This window comes from Manis pentadactyla, chromosome 2, assembly GCF_030020395.1.
Source record: "Manis pentadactyla isolate mManPen7 chromosome 2, mManPen7.hap1, whole genome shotgun sequence".
In the NCBI taxonomy this organism is placed as follows: domain Eukaryota; kingdom Metazoa; phylum Chordata; class Mammalia; order Pholidota; family Manidae; genus Manis; species Manis pentadactyla.
This window is the reverse complement of record NC_080020.1, coordinates 2,993,651-3,011,005: the sequence shown is the minus strand read 5'-3', so window position 1 is coordinate 3,011,005 and position 17,355 is coordinate 2,993,651. Positions and strand designations below refer to the sequence as shown.

Genomic DNA, 17,355 nt, shown 5'->3' with positions numbered 1-17,355 from the left:
CCATTCTTTCTTTTGGGGTTTCTGAACTGGGATGATCAGAGACCATGGTCCACACCACGAGAGCATCAAAAAGGCAAAAACAAAAACAAAAAATACCAGGAAGAGCCAGAGCTTATTTGCTTTGAGTTTCTGCTTTTCCAGTTCCTAAGGTTCTGGTCTGCATTTCTATGTTTGAAACTAAGGAGCTATTTGAATATATTTAATAGTATGTAAGCTAATAATTTTATTGTGTGGTCTCAATTTATTAGGGGTTGACTTTCTGTTGTTTACAAGCTAATGAATTCTGAATAATAAACACATGAATACAAGAACTAAGAAATTTAGCTTATAAAAAAATAGTGTGTAATATTCAAATAAATAATATGAGAGCATAACATTTAAATTAATGTTTTCCAGCTCTTGTTTGTAGTGATTCATGATATTGAGAGAAATAACATACTGCATTAAATATAGTATCATTTTGGGTTCATGTGTTTGTATGTGCTGTGTGTGCAGATCTGGCAAATATTTATATTCATGCTTATGAATAAATAACAGTATTTGTAGAATAAAACTCTAAAGGCTTATGATTTTTTAGGAGCTCGTATTTATGTTGGATCTGTGTTAGTAATATCAGCTTCATAATGGGGCCACTGATTTATCCAAATGAAATTGCTCATTAACAATAGACTACTAAGAGCCCAACAACAGCCTCTCAAAACCCCCAAATAGTAAAAACATGTAGTGAATCAGAAGTAACATTTCTGTGTGAAATGTCCTTCTTCGTGAAGGAAAGAAAAGGGGCACCTCAAGTTCCTAGGACTGTGTTTAACCTGATATTGCTTATGAGCTTCACTTTCCCAGGATAAACAGGGAGCAGGAAGACTCCAGCAAGAAGCCAAGTTCTGGTCCACTGGCAGGGCTAGTACACCCCAGATCTTATGACTGTTGCCTAATATGAGGAGACTGAAGGAGAACTTGAATAAAATTTGCAAGCTCAGACATTTTATGGTGACTCATAATGACCAACAGATGTGTACAGATGAACAACAGCTTGAGAAGATCGAGACCACATTTTCCCTGAAAATGTCTTGTTTATGGCCTTCTTGTCTAGGAATGACTCTTTAAGATGGAGAGACGTTGGGCTGGTTCACAGCTGGAAACACTGCAACTTTGACTTAGGAGAAAAGTTGAGAAGTAGCTGATAAAATGTGAACAAATGGATTTATTTCAATCATCATTCATTAAATACAAGCTATGTAAAACACACCTGATTAGGAGCCATAGGGATAACCAAGATTTTTAGAAAAAGAGTGGTATTTTCTCTAAAATCTAGTATTTTATAGGAAAGTTGGAATACATATGGAGCTTTATGTTTGCTGAATGAATTAATGCCGGAGAGGAACATGGCTGGCTGTAATGTGTGACGGAAGGGAGATGCCACATACGCGTATGCAAGATCGGAAGGTTGGTGCGGCAGCCAGGATGGGTGCCGCGGATGATGGGGACTCTGAGCTGACCCTTCAACACGAGGAGGAACGAAGTGTGGTGACTATTGCACCAGGCGTGTCTAGAAAGTCAGGAATAATACCATTAGGTTGGCATGTCCAGGACAGATTCAGGTTTAGTGTAAGGTCACGCCAATGTTGAAGGACGTTATGTATGTCTGAACAGGAGTTTAGACTTCTGTCTGCAGGTAAATGAATGTGTTCAAGGCCACTGAGCAGTGGAGTGATGCTATGTGACTTGGGTTTGAAGAATAAAAATAAGCTGATTTTTTTATTCGTGGAATAAGACAAAAAGAACAGTAGAAGTAGGATGCCCAGTTGGGAAACTATTGCTCTCATCCTGAAAATAGGTCATAAGGATCCAGAAGATAATAACGGGAGCCAAGCCCAGGTTTGGAGACAAACTGAGGAGATTCAACAAGCTGGAGGGCAGGCCTAGGAGTGACCCTCGCCAGTCAGACCGCCTGAGAGCCTCAATGTGCACCTGTGTGTTAAGGGCACCACCAGGCTTTTCAGTCACATTTCTACTAAGAAGGAATAGCATTAGGAAGAGAATCGTTTTTTAAACAGGAAAAATAGTAGTGAGAAACAGAGTTTACATACCAAAAGTAGACAAACTAAAAATATGATGGTTTTGTTCTTTGATACCAGCAGTTTCCAAGTTGGACGTCTAAAGGGTTGTCATGAAGGACCTGAAAGAAAAAGTTGAACTCTCTGAAAAAAAGGCAGAATAAAAAGCATTATGATGTCACTGATCAAGATATTCATGTTCAAGATGTTATTTTATGTACAATTAAAAGAAAAAGACAGCCATGCATTTCCTCCAATACCCTAAGATATCTGATGTGTTGAAATTCTCGAAGGTTACAGAGTCGGCCGTGTTTTAGTGAAGTCCCTGGCCTCTAACTACTCATGTGTTAATAAAAACAAAACATTCTTCTGAAAAAATACAAGTAAATATGCAAGCCTTGATCTTTATATTTACTTTGTACTATCCTTTCCAAAGTAGCTTCTTCAGGTATAAAGTAGATGAAGTCCAGTAAAATGTCTTTCTTTTAAATCCGGGTCCACCACTGATCCCGTCTCCTGGGGAGGAGAACACCCCTGGCGCCTGAGAACATCCTTCCCCCCACTAGGAAACTTCTGGGCTCAGAGTTTGAGTCCTTTTGCTCAAAGCATTAATTTTACAAGTAGTCCATCACATGATTAAGATCTTAGACTATAAAGACATCCTATGCGGATTCAAATTTTATTTCTCCTCCTTGCTAATCTGAGCAAATTATTTAAACTATCTGTGATCCAGTTTCCTCTTCTCTACAATAGGGATAAAAATCATACTAGTCTCATAGAATTATCAGGAGGATTCGTGCAATGTGCTTATTAGCACGCTCTGTCATTTAACAAGTGCCAAATAGATTTTATCTATTTTTAAAATCATTCTTATTATTGTATGACTTCTGGGTTCCACTGTAAATGTCAGATTGTCTGGGTGGCGGTTGTGTGTAAGTGTGAAGAGGAAAGTCACGAGAAAGCTGCTTCTCAGTGTGAACAGAGACTGCACTGGTGTTTGAGTACAAAGATTTATAGGTGTGAATGTCTTCAATTTGCTTACGAAAACAAAGCCATTTCTAATGAACTTATGTCTTAAATAATTTCAGATTTACGGAAAAGTTGCAAAGATACTGTTTACCCTTCACCCAGTTCTAACATCTTATATAACCACAGAAAATATTTGCTAATTAACTTGAGTGTTCTGATTAAATATTTAAAATATATTTAAAAATAGAAAAATCTCTTTTCTTAAATAAAATTATAAAAGCAGATTGTATTATATAAACCTAACTGTACATTATAATATATAGTATGCATCATACAATGTGTAATAATTTATAATATATAAAATATTGCTCTTCTCCAAGAATTTGCTCCAGTGTCGCAATGAGACCTACCCTACCAACTGTATCTAAATTTGCGAGTAAACCTACCCTAACATCTAAAATCCCTCGTACCCCATGCATTTCCTTTCTCCCATAGCGTTTATCCCTCTAAGCATGCTACAACATTTATTTATAGATAATGTTCATGTTTATTGTTTGCCCTCCCCCCCCCCCACTACAGTGTGAACTCCTGAGGTAGGGATCTTGTCTGGTTTTCCCCAGGTATGTCACCAATGATTGGAACCGGGCTTTTCACCTACTGAGTCTCAGTATTGAATTTGCGAATAAATGTAAAGAGAGTAAACATTTTGGAAGACTTATCCAAAATACTGATAAAGTCATTTTATAGGTGTTCTATAATCCATAACTTTTTGTATGATATAGATTTTCTGATAATGCGCATAATCACAAAACTTTTTAAAATGCATCATTGTGCGTGCATTATCTAAAAGACATCACTAATGAATTTACATGGAAATGGTGAGGTGCATGAAAGTGCTTGCACGTAACAGAGCCTGAACTCTTTGTTCAGACGTCTGTGGCTCCTCAGGACCTTCTTCCCTCATCAGCGCTAGTCCACAGTGCTCTCGGTTCTTTTTCCTCCCCTTTTTCCCTTCCCCTTAGACCTAATATATCTTCTCTTGATACATTCGACCGATGGTTGATTTCCCCCTTTTCGTGCAAGGCTGCCTTTTTCTTCTCTCCACACCTCTGCTCACCCACACACACCGTACATACATCCTGCTTTCACACCCCTTCTTCTCCTGCCCGTTCCACAGTTTGCATTATATACAACACTGGCGTCTCCTGATCAAGAAGGAGATGCATGTTCAGTCACACATATGTTCAGTGCCCTACACAAGGGCTGGCATGGAAAATACAGTACAAAAAGGCATAAATTAGGGGTAAAAACTTTAAGTGTGACCTCCCTAAGTGGACCTGTGTTTTCAGCTAGGAGCCTGTGCTCACCAGCTTAAAGGAGGTAGGCATACCCTTGCATGAGAGATGGACCTCCAAAAGGGGACGTTCAATGCCTGTCTCTGATTCCTGGCCTTGCTTTCCCCAAAATGCCCTACATCACCTACATAGAACAAATCCTTTGTTTCATTTTTATCATAGGAGCTGTGAGGTCAGGGTCTGTGGCATTTCAAGCTGTTCACATATTTTCGAAAAAGAATTTACTAGCAAGACTGCCAAGTACCTCTGTTTTCACCAAACTTTAGTAGTATTGTTTTTAGTTTTGCCCCGATTTAGTGTTATATTTTGAATAGTTGCCCGTTTAGGATGATTGTTCAGTGTTTTTGGTTTTTGGCAGAATGAGGCTGGAAAGTGTGATATACCATGGGGAGGTGTGAGCATGAACACAGAGCTTCTTTCCCCAGAGACAAGGTGGGAACGTGTGCACGTCGGTGTGCTGATGCGGCACCTGAGGCTGCTGAGCAGCAAGCAGATCCCCCCCATGTCCCCACAGCGGCCGTCGCCCCCTTCCGTGCGTAGGCAGGCAGCTCGGGGCCTTTGCTCCCACACCTTGGAGCCCCTGCACATGCCAGGTGCACGTGGGGATTGTGCTGCTTATCTAAGACGTGGAGGAAAAGCCTCTGCAGTCAGAGCTAAGTGTCTTGAGGATCTTTTCCACTACCCAAGCTTTCTGCCCTCATACAGAATGTGACTGGAAGGAATAGGGTCTATGTTAAGTGATCAGTAAGAAAAACAAACTATTTCCTGGACACCTGAGTGGAGGCTTTAAAACATCCTTTAGGAATGGTGTTTCCAATGTGGCCAGAGTTCTAAGGAGCAGATCACTGAAGAAGGCTGCTCCCCCAGCCCCCGTCACTGGTTTGACAAATGGTTTCCAAAAAGCAGTGATTTATCATTTCTGATCTCTTAACGATATACACAAATCATATACAATTAACCTTACTTTAATAAATACATTGGCATTCTTTTTCTAGTGTTGAAAGCATATGAGAATTCCAAACTACCAGAAATGATTGAGTCATCTCTAATACACACATCTCTTCAAAGCAGGGCTTATGTTTTTGTAAAAAGGATGGATTTCTGCCTACTATTCAGTTCCAACCAGTTCATATTCAATTATGAATTCAGTATGTGAGTTTTGTTAAGTACAAAATTACAGAAAGGCTCCCTAATTTGATGGACACTTTTCTTCTTGAAAAAGAACAGGTACTGAGTATTTTAAGTTTGTGGATCATATGATTTTTGTCACAATTCTTCAGCTCAGTGTTTATCACATGAGAGAAGCCAGAGATAGTACACAAATGTACATGCCTCATTTGTTCCAATAAAACTTTATTTACAGATAGGTAGTGGGCTGGATTTTGTCATAGTTTGCCTGTCTTTTAGTCTATAGTCAAACTAGATTAAGCTATATTTTGGTTTGGTATATCTCATAATTACATTCAAGATTATATCACTTTTGTATTTAAGGGAGTACAGTAGGCTAATTTATCTGACTTATGTAAAGGCATAGCTCTAACCACAAAGGTAAGGAAGGACTGAGGAAATTACCTAAATAATTCAGATATAAAAGGTATCTCAAATATTCAGAAGTACTGTAGCATAAACTATTAATTTTTATTTCAATCTTTCAGTATCCTTGCATTATTTTTTTCCATGCAATTCTTATAATTTGGCAATGAAACTGGTTAGAGAAAATGGTCATAGTAAAACAAAATCCTTAGATTTTATTTTTCTCTTGTTTTTCTACTGTGGCTAAGAAGGTGGGGACTGCAGCTTTGGGGCCACTGAGATACCAGTGTGGTCATGTGGGGTTCCAGGAGGTCGCTTGCTGTCCTTGTGTGATGGCTGTGTCCATAGACACCATCAATCTAAAGGGTGTGACAGATGGTCATTTTGTTGTAGTAAAAGGGAAGCAAACAGGAATTGTGGCTCAAGAGCTTAAAACTAAAATATTGGTGGTATTCAGTGAAATTTTTCCAAAATTTCATTGAGCTCTCCTAAAGCAGGATAAATTAGTGATTGTCAATCTTTCTTTTTTTCCAGATGGTGTCTTGTTGTGCTATATTAAGAAAAATATCTAGATTGATTTTTATAATAAAACCTTAGCCTAATAAATAGTTTCTCCAGTTTAACCAAATTAACAACTTGGGAGTACTTTTCAGGAATAATTCATTTAGGAAGCACTTACTAAATTCCTTCAGTTGAACTGGATCCTGAATTTACACATTGTTAACTGAGTCTACTTCTATTCAGTTTTTAATTAACATGGAATATCTCTTCTTTTTCAAGCTACTTATTCTTGTCAACCACTCAAAGTTTTTTTTGTATGTGTGGGAATGAAGTTGGTGTGCAGTATTATGTTGGTTCCAGATGTACATCAGAGCGACTTGATGATTATGTACATGACTAGTTGCTTGCCGTGATAAGTGTCGCTACCCCATTACCACACCAAGGTACTGCAGTATTATTGTTATGCTCTCTGCTGTACCCCCATTCCGATGGCTAACTTCTTTTACTGTTTGCTGTTTGTGCCTCTTTCTCCCCTTCACCTATTTCACCGACCCTCCCACTCCCTTCCCTATGGTAACCAACAGTTGCCTATATTGCAACCAAAGTTTGCAGTCATAGAACTGTTTAATTTATCTTTTACAAAATTCCATAATTAGCCTTTATCTTTCAGATTTTTCTGTGTTTCCACAACTTTTTGTGAGACTTCATAACAATTTAGGAAATGCATTAGTGAATTGCTTTATTGCTAAAAATGAAAATCATCTAAGAGCCTTATTCACATATGAACTAGTTTTCCAAATATTGTTTTGGAATCTAGGTTGGGCAGAAAATTACCAGTCTTTTCTCATCACAGTATATAAATCGCATCAGTGAATATTTATCAATTGTTATGCGACATCTTTCCAAGACCCCACAGAAGTGAAGACAATAACTCATTTTCAAAAAAAAATGAAGAAGTGCTACAATTTTAAGAAATGTTATTTTCAATGTTTATAGGTGAAAAGAATTATATGATCAGACGAATAGAAAAAGAAATCTCAGTAAATAAAATTCAACTACTGTCCTTAACAGTTTCCTATTGGCATATGCGGAAGTACGCGGGCACCTGGCAGAGCAATGATACCCGCTCTAAGGGGTCTCATCTCGGATTCCTTTTCTGTCACTTAGGATGGATGGCGTGCTTCCCATCAACATCTTTGCACGTGGCTCTTCTCGTGATTAGCATTTTCCAGTTGGCTGTTCCTATTTAAAGTTGCAGCTCATGATCATGAAATGGAGCTAGTATAACTCAATGCGAGAGGATCTTGCACTTGTGGGAAAAAAGAAAAGTAGGAACCAGATATATATTTTTCTGACTGAAGCAACAACAAAAATATATCCACAGAATGGTTTTTCAAGACACTGAACATTGGGCAACAAATAACAGTGATGCTTGAGGGACAGGAAGCCAAGGGGGCAAGTTCTGTGATTGTTCTAGAATTCTGTCCTGAGAGAATTTCCAGTGGTTATTTATTTGCTTGTTTGCTTATTCATTTATTGTTTTAAGTTCTTATTTGGGGTTTTTAAATTAGTCTTTATATTCATATATTTTAAATCTTATTTCTTTTTATTGGTATTATCTCTATTTTATAATTCCTCTTTCAATTCTATCTTTAAATATATTTACATATGTCACTTGAAAGTGTCTATCCTTTACCAGAGAGATATGCTAGACTTTTGCATGTGTATTAGCCAATGCTGGTATCTTTTTCTGCCTATAGTTAAAAAAAAAAGCAGGAGAGCTTTGAAGTTATCGGTCTTGAGAAAGACTTCCACCTCATCCCTACTGGCCTGGATTATCATGTTCAAAGCCAATTCTGGGACACCTGGCTCGTGATCAAACGAAAACCCAAACGGGGGCTCAGTGAATGAATCTACCTGCTATTTGTTCTGTGCAATTAACCTGTGAGTTCCTGGAGGATTATGTACACTGCTCTTTCTCTGGAATAGTCACCTCTGTTGGCAATAGTTTACTGCATTCTAGCAGCACCCCCCTCTGTAACCGCCTCTTCTGAATCATTTTGGGAAGGTGGCAGCGCACCCCATCCAGGTGAGACTGAAGTCCTAAGATCCTCTACATGAATACTGAGTTGGTAGGGCGTTTCGTCCCCTGGCAGAGGCTCTCTGTGGAGACACAAATCTCACTACTGTCCCAGACCAGAGGGCACTCCGGACAACTAAGGCTGTTGAGCGCTTCCGTAGTAAGTGGTACCATCAAACCTCGTATCGCACTGCCTCTCCCCAGTTGCCCCTCAGAGACCCAGTGCTGTCACCTACTCAGAAGGCTATCCAGGGCCTTCAGTGGAACTTTAGCGCCCAGGCTCTGATCGCAGCGGGCCTCCCGTGGCCCACACTGGCATCTGCAGTTTGGGCTTCCTCAGTTTCACGTGCTCTCAGTGGCTGGCTTCCAATGCAGGGAATGGCTTCATCACACTGCCACCCCCCCAGTTTTTCACCATGGATTCCCTTCCCCGATGACCCTTATTTCATTTAGTCCAAGCAAGGATGACACTAGTTGAGATCTGAGTAGATCAAACTGATCTCTTTATGATTCTCCAGAACCAAATATTTTTCTTCCCTTCCAGTGCCAGGCAATGGACTCTTACGTTCCTTGGGTCTTAGTTAAGGGCAGCTCTGGGGCTTTTCCTCAGTCTAGCCCAGACCTCAAAAGAATTAATTGATATACTTGTGCTTGTGTAGTTTTGTTTATTTTTCTGTTCTTCTAATGCCCACGGTGAATTGTGGATTACTGCTGATCTGTCTCTGTGCTCTTTGAGGACAGTAACTGTCTGATTCATCTTTTAAATCCTCACACTTGAGCACAGTTCTGAGGATATAGGTATTCAGTTGATGCTTCATGATTGCCTCACTGTGTAATGATTCTTTAGACAGCATAATAGTTTTAAAAATTGAAGAAACACTAAATTCGTTCAATTTCCTTTAATGAGTATTTGTTATTAAAAAAAGAGGTAAAAAGTCTTGTTTCCAAGTGCAAACCACTTATTAACTTAAACCTTGAGTTTTTGGAATTACCTAGTTTTGAAGTAATTCTCTTCACAACTGAAAAATGGTTTTATTGAAATGTTTGAGATTAAAAACATGTATTGCAAGAAGTAAATGACAAACATTTCAAGAGTACAAAATAAGTTGTAGAAATAATCTAATTTACTGGTAAACCCACATTGTATTAGAAATGTGCAAAGCCCTGTGAAATAAAGTTTTGTTCTTTTAATACCGAGCACCAATTCTGATCACTTAGCTCCCTGTGGAGAGGTATTGCTTGCATGCATTTTATGTATCCCTTATATAAGTTCAAGGCTCAATCTTCTCACTGGGATGAGAGCTCCCCGCTCTGAGATTTGTATTGAATTGTAATGAATCCGGTGACAAGAATTTTCTCTGATGGATCCCAAAGTTAGCCAGAACTTTTAATCTCAAGATGGAACGGAAGCTGTTCTATTTCCCTCAGTCCCTAACCCGCAGGAGGCTGACCCCACAGTTCCCTTCATGTTCCTCATTCAGAAAAGAAAAGGTTACATTTGCATTCAGAGTCATTCGATGATTGTTTTTGTGCTGATGGTTCATTTCCTGAAGTCAGTTTCCCTCATCATATTAGTTTAAGCTCAGGTTATCAATTTAGGATGGTAAAAATTTTGTTGAGGGGTTTCTGGATTTTCACTGCAAACGACCTTCCCTTGATCGTCTTCTAGATCCTGATTAGGAAGAAAGGAGAACATAGAAATTGCAAATGTGGTAAAACTTTAGAGTTTAAGAATATGATATTCTGTGTGTGACTGTATCTGTAAAGACCATCATTTCTTATTGTAATAAACATTAGGCTATGTTATCTTTAAAATACCCTCTGTTTATGATTATGGCATAAAGGTTATTTCTTGATCAAAGGCATATGAAAATAATTTGAAGCTGTATAATTTTCTTTAGGATATTTGGATGAATTTGATGTTTAGAAGATATCGCTGGTAAAACCTTCAGTTAAAAATATTTGTGCATTTGATTCTTTAATTTCAAATGTCCACGTTGGACTGGCTTAAAATCAGATACGCCTCTAATGCATTTATAAGCCTTACAACTTCTGATGATTAGTATGTAATTATTTTAGAAATTCCAAACTTGTCACTTTTTCTAAGTTACACAAGGGAAATCTTTGATTTCGAATGTATCAGAATATAAGCTAACCTAAGTGGAAGATTAGAAAATGTGTATAAGTATAGTTATGAAGAAAATGATAATGCATATATATATATCTATACATAGTTATATTAATAATTTTCTGTTTGTATGCAGCCCACCTGCAACCTACTTTTGCTTGTCCCTTCTACTCAAGGATTTGTCTTCAACTTAACCCTTCTAAAGTCTTTCTCACTGGTTCAAAAAACATAGCTGTTTACTTGAGTATAATCACCTTTGCTTTAACATATGTTCCTCTTAGATTTTACCAATAGTGCAGAACATAAACAATGTATCTTTTGATTCTTAGCATCAAAGTACTTTGCCTCAAAATTGGCTAACTTTTTAGTGAAAGACAACAAAGTCCAAAAAATATATTATTAAAACATTCTCCTTTTCTTTGGTTTCTATTAACAGAACAAAATGCATCATAGGCGTGCATTCTATAGTCAACATTTTTACCTTGGACTCTTCTGCTGGCTTGTACCTTCTTCATGGGTGTGTCTAAAATTAAATGATTACAGTTAGAAATACCTTGAAATTATGCTTAACATCAGACAGGAGACCATAATTAAGCAGGAATATATAGGATCATAAAACATGTAGATTTTCTTTGCAGTAGTGAGACTTTTGCATTGGCAACAGACCAATACACATTTGTTTTCCGTATATTGTAATGAATGTTCACTATTTGCAAAATACTGCTTCATTTTGGCATTTGGAACCCCATAAATGTGCCATTTTTTTGTATAAAGTGACTTACATGACTTTTTCACCTTTTTGTATAAAAAGCATTGCTTTACGATGAAAGGATATTTAGTATTACATAAAGTTTAGCAGTTATATCTTCCCAGAGATGTCTACTCCTTTTTCCAGGCATTTCTATGTGTGATGTATCAGACTTGTGACTCTGTAAGATTCTCATAAATTAAATCACGATTACCTTACAGTATGTGGGGACCACAAAATAGCCTTGTCCTAAGAAGTCTAGAAATAAAATAAGCAATTCAAAAAAGCATGTGCCAACATATCCCTAAATTGAAACCCACTGTAATAGAACCATTTAAAAATTAATTTTTCAAAAATATTAAAGCTTTCATATTTAAGAATTTCAAGTGTTTTGTAACTATGCAGTCTTCTGTTGCAGTTGTAAAATATTTGCCAATTCCTTATTTCTCTTTAAACTCATCAACAAGACCATCTGGTAGGCCTAAATTCATGTTTTCACTCCACTGTTGAACATTTGAGATCTTAAGAGAAAATGTGGTTCTTATAGTCACTTCATTGTTCTGCTCACCCTGCTTTATTTTTTCTCTCAATTTTAACTTCCAGCTTTTAAAGATAATCAATATTCAACAGAGGTCAAAACAAGTCTATTTTGTGTATTTTTGAAATTCTTTTGAATTCCATACAATGTAAAGTATGAAACTATCACCCCCAGTAATTTTGGCTGTAGGATAGCAAGGAAAAAAGAAACACTTAAAATTCTTTAGGAAAAAATCTGTGTCTGTCTACATGGCACATTTGCAACATGTCTTTTTTTCCACAGACTAAATGTAAAATGTACAACTATTTATGGCTCCATATTATTACTATAATGAAGTGCAGAACTGTAGGGAACCTCACTAAACAGAAGACTGGGGGAAAGTTTATGTGAAACAGGGAAATCTGAATGAAGTTTAAGTGATAATAATTATCCAATTGTGGATCCAATTGATGTATTTTTCCTTAACTTCAGGTTTATTTGGTTGCAAAATAATGGCTTATAAAATACTGTCATTAAAATATGGATCTGACCTTTAATTAGTGAATAAGACCATTGTTTGTAATGAACTTATTAAATTCCAAGTAATAGTTATTGTACAGTTTGAAACAGGATCCTAGAAGTATTCACATTACTTTTCAAAACACACCCAGATTTTCTTTCATACACTTGGTGGCATCTAATGAAGTGAGCAAGTAACCTATTTGTTAGCTTATTACTATTTTCCTCTGATAATAATAAAATAAGACATGCTCATTATGACAGACGTCTTTAGAGGAAAGCTAGAATCGCGTGCAAAGAGTCAGGTCGGGTCCCAGTGGCTCTGTGCTATCTCAGAATGAATGAGAGTCATGTTAGGTCATGCTGAGAGAAGCAAAGGGTGGGAAGATAGACCTATCATATGAATGATCCATGCAAATGCCCCTTTCTACCACGTTTCATGAAACACGCAAAGTGCTTCAGCCCACTAATTTCAAGATTTTTGCATTTCATGAGGTAGGTATAACTTTGGAATTTAAAATAGGGTGTAAAAGGTTATTTCATTGACCATGTTAATGCTAATCACCCATAATAATGATAACAGCTAGCACGACTGAGAGTTTATATGCAGCAAGCATATTCCAAGTGCTTTTCATATATGAACACATTTAGAGGTAGGTAACACTATAAGCCCCACTTTTCAGATGGAAGCACCAAAGCAGAAAAGAGTCATTTTACTTCATTTAGGCTGAGTCGGATCTCGGATTGGAAGACAGACCCTCAGCTGACTCCCTGTTTTCTACATGTTATATCGGCAGGTTTATCAAAACTTTCTAAAATGATTTTTTGTTGCCGTTCCTTTTTCCAAAGCCTGATATTCTCTTCCAAGAGCTTTGGCAGTTTCAGTAAATATAATTCCACCTAAGATAAGCACAAAAAACTCTGTGCATTTCATGAAAACATTTCTCAATCACTCTCAAGTATTTCAGTGACAAGTCAACAATATTAGTATGAAAGGGTCACTTAGCCATATTAACAGTCCTGACTTCAGTGACTGAGGAAAATTCTCAGTGCATCAAAATGTACTATTATGTACCCTCATGTGAGCAGTTCACAACATAGAATACTACAAGCTTTAAGGTGAAGACCATGGTTTAGATATAGATTCATTATCTATACTCTGAAAGAAAAAAATAGCCAGTCTTGCATGACACAATCTTTATTTACACCAACTTCCTTGTAAATCGCTATCTCTTAGTATCTAGACCAGAGGACACTTGTAACTCAGCAATGACCCAATGTTTTTCTAGGACTGGAAGATAGAAAATGAGCATGTCCGACTAATGTCCAGATACTAGTGATTATATTGTTTATGTGGATTTTCCCTATGAGAAGCAAAACCTTGCAAATGTTTTGATAACAGTTTATGATGTGTCATTGTGGAAACTGATGCCTTAAAGCTCTGTAGAGAGGCCAAATCCTGGGAACTAAATAAGTCAGCCTCTGGGATAAAAAGAAACAGGAGTTAAAGAACCCTGAAAACTAGAGTATCATATGCTTCAGTTGTGGCAGGTGTATCTCTTGGCTGAAGTCATTCTGAAGTACCTAGTTCATTGTTTATAATCAACTTGTTAACAGAGGCTCATTTAAAAGGAAGAAAACACACTTACCTTCAGTTGAAGCCTAAATAAATGGAAGCAATATATATATATACAAGTGCAGATACTAATTGACTCATTCTCTAAAAAGCACTGCCATTCTACAAAGCTGTTTACTATGGCAGGGACTATAAAAAAAAAAAGAATTCAATTTAGTCTTCGTAATGTTTTGGCCTCTTCTCAAATCCCTATATTTTCCTAGCACAGAGCTAAGCATCTGTGAATTCTGTATGAATCATACAGGAATCCTTGGTAGTATTATGGCTTTAGCTCTGCAACATACTCCCGTCAGTCCAAAAGGAAATCTTGTATTTTCCAGATACATATCTTTATATTGAGGAGAAATTCAACCACTGGTTGAATAAAAATTATTTATTTTTGCTATTACTGAACAGTCTCCACATTATAAGAGATTTTAACCTATATTAAAATAAAGAATAGAGAAATAATAATTGCCAAAAATATACAGTACCCCAAGAGAATTTACATCTTCTTGAGTGTAGTGATACAATTTAAGCAGAAAAGCCATCTGAACCATAATTTGGGTAAATATCAAAATTCAATTGTATTTCTCAATTCATAGTGTATTTCAAGGGGCGTATTTGATTTCTAAATTTAAGTACTTATTTATATAAAATAATTTGTCATCTAAATACTTTTGCTCTTAATAAAATGAACTGGAAATTCGTTTACTCAAATGCCAATTTCCCAAATTATATTTTACTAGCATTTATTATTTCTTCAAATAATTACCAGAGTTTGTATATGGTTTTGAATTCTTTTTTTTTTCTCCTTTGCTTTTAAAAGTAAATCCTTTTCATGCCATAGACAGAGTACATTCCATACTTTAAAGATTAAGATTAATTTCATATGCAAAATAATTTACATCTCCAGGTATAGATTATCACTCAAACTGTTAGAAGGAACAGATACTCATTCCCAAGAATGTAGTTTTGGAAAAGAGAATCACTAAATGCACTTTTTTTGCTAGGTCTATGCACTTAAAAGAAAAATCCATAAACATGCCTTTTATTATTGTTGTGGGGGCAGTGAATAATTTTTTTTTTAATATAAAAGATATGTCAATTTGGCCTTCTTTAAACTACTACCAATTGAAAAAGTATTTAAAGTATTCCCCCTTTCACATACTTAAAACATCCTTGCAATTACCTGTATCAGAGCAAAAAAAAAAAAATATTCATTGCTCCCCAAGCTTCATACCATAGAACTTTTTAAAGACTGTTTACCCTAGTAATCATTTCTTCTTAATCACTTGAACTACCAATGAACAAATCCATCTGTTAAGCCTGCACATAATATTGTCCTTTTAACCTACTTAAAAGTCTGAATGTTCAGTCTTTAAAAAGTTGAAGATCTCAGTCACCAGAGAACCCTGTTAGGTGGGTTAGTCGTTGTTTCCCTCTTACTAACCTCCCTGAAGCAGTCTTTTAATTTCTTCATCTTCGAATAAATGCCCATCACCACCTTCAATGAATTTGGTGACCTTGGTGACCTCTGAGAGGATACACGTTTATAGCAGAGATTGGTTTATGTAATACAGGACAGGACACTTGTTGTGACAGATGATGGCATCTGCCCAGCAATGAAGTCTAAACCAACGCTCAGTTCTTTCTAAGTTTTTAGTTCTGTTTTTGATAAACCAAATTTCTTATAAAGCTGTTGAATAATATATAACAAATACATAACAAAACAAGCACTGTAACTGTCATTGAGTTACATTCCCTGTGGACGTTTTTGTTACTCTGGTATGGCACTTAAACAAGGAATGAGATGGAATAGGAAACATGCAGAAGGCCTCAAGACTCTTTGGGACTTGGACACAGACGGCTTAAGTAGGGTCACGTTCTTATTTTTCTAGGCATGCTGACCTTCTTGCAACAATTTCTTCAGAGTTTCTTCTGTTTCTCCTCCACCGGCAGAAATCCTGGTGTATTTTATTTCAGGACCTAAAGGAAAGACAATTTTAAAATGGTCTAAAACAGGAATAGGCAAGCTTCCTCTGTAACGCCAGCTGGGAAGTATTTTAGACTTTATGGGCCACATGGTCTGTGTTGTAGCTCTTCAACTTTGTCATTGCAGTGTGGCAATAGCCATAGACACTGTATGAATGAATAGCCGTGCTGTGTTCCAATAAAACTTTATTTACATAAGTAGGTGGCATGGGCTGCAGTTGCTGACTCTTGTTTAAACAAATACGTATAAAATAGCTGAATTCAGAATTTAGGCTAATTCATTGGTGGGAGACTGATACAGAGGCATACTAAAATCATCGATCCATTGTCATATATAAACTTGTGTATATTTTGGTATATAGATATGGTGACCGTAAGCTTAATGGAAAAATCAAAAAAGGGAATGATTTTTACCCTAGGATTCAGTAACTCACTGACAAACGGCAAGGTGAAGATAGTATGTTATGTAATAGGTATGCATACACATAACAAAAACACTCGTGTATAGATTTGTCCACAAATTCCCAATTCAGAGGAAAACATAGATTATATAATTTCTGCCAAAAAATAAGTGAGTAACCACCATTAAAATGACTTAGTTTTTCTAAGGATTCTCACAGTGATATTTTAGAATTAACTGTGGCTTGAACTTTTTAGCCCAGCAATAACGGCATATATGGATTAAAGATTACCTGTAATGATCCGTTCTTCCCTTGTCTGCTTTTCAGTTATTTCCACAGGCACTCCATCAATGATCTTAGTGTATTTTTTAACAATTGGCTCTGAAAGTAGGGGAGGAAAACTGCATTTGATCGATCTCCTTTTGGTATCTGAACTTCCACAAGCTAGACATTTTAATGATTAGGTCTATTTCTTAAAGCAATACCATTTAGATTTCAGTCAAAATCATTTTGAGAACATATCTTAAATAAATTCCAACAGAGATCTAAAAGGTAGTGACTGTGTCCTGAGTCTTGGGTTACGGAGAGGACCGTTTGGCAAGCTAATTTTCTCTGTTTACTTGTTTTCTGACTGGATTTCCTGACGGGAATGACAATTCAGTGTGAATCAGGGAATTACATGCCATTAGAGTGGGAATCCTATATTAAGTCTAGCAGTAGTTTCTTAGTCAGTTGACATTATTCTTTTGTGTTGACATTATTGTTATTATATTTCATAATCATCACTTGTATATGCAGAGTGATGATAATTTTGTTGGGCCTGGTGACTTAATGGTTAATTTAATTCCCATAAGATCCATTAAAAAAAAAACTGTATTTTCTTTGGGTAGTAAAAACTCATAATTGAGAAAATCATTCCCACAATTTATATAAAGCA

At 36.6% G+C, this 17,355-nt stretch overlaps 1 protein-coding gene across 7 annotated transcripts in view; it reads right to left on the bottom strand.

Moving 5' to 3' along the window:
- Window positions 1-9,379: 9,379 nt before the first annotated feature.
- Window positions 9,380-17,355, bottom strand: part of POSTN (periostin) — a 32,634-nt gene continuing 24,658 nt past the window's right edge. For 4 of the 7 annotated variants that reach the window (XM_036904937.2, XM_036904940.2, XM_036904938.2 and 1 more), the window contains 5 exons: window positions 16,710-16,799; window positions 15,934-16,011; window positions 15,476-15,559; window positions 11,105-11,146; window positions 9,380-10,167 (listed from right to left, as the gene is read on the bottom strand). In XM_036904937.2, coding sequence (XP_036760832.1) covers window positions 10,130-10,167; window positions 11,105-11,146; window positions 15,476-15,559; window positions 15,934-16,011; window positions 16,710-16,799 — 332 coding nt within the window. In that variant the 3' untranslated portion in view covers window positions 9,380-10,129. The remainder of the gene's footprint in view (window positions 10,168-11,104; window positions 11,147-15,475; window positions 15,560-15,933; window positions 16,012-16,709; window positions 16,800-17,355) is intronic. The other 3 variants (XM_036904939.2, XM_036904941.2, XM_036904944.2) reach the window with 1 other exon arrangement.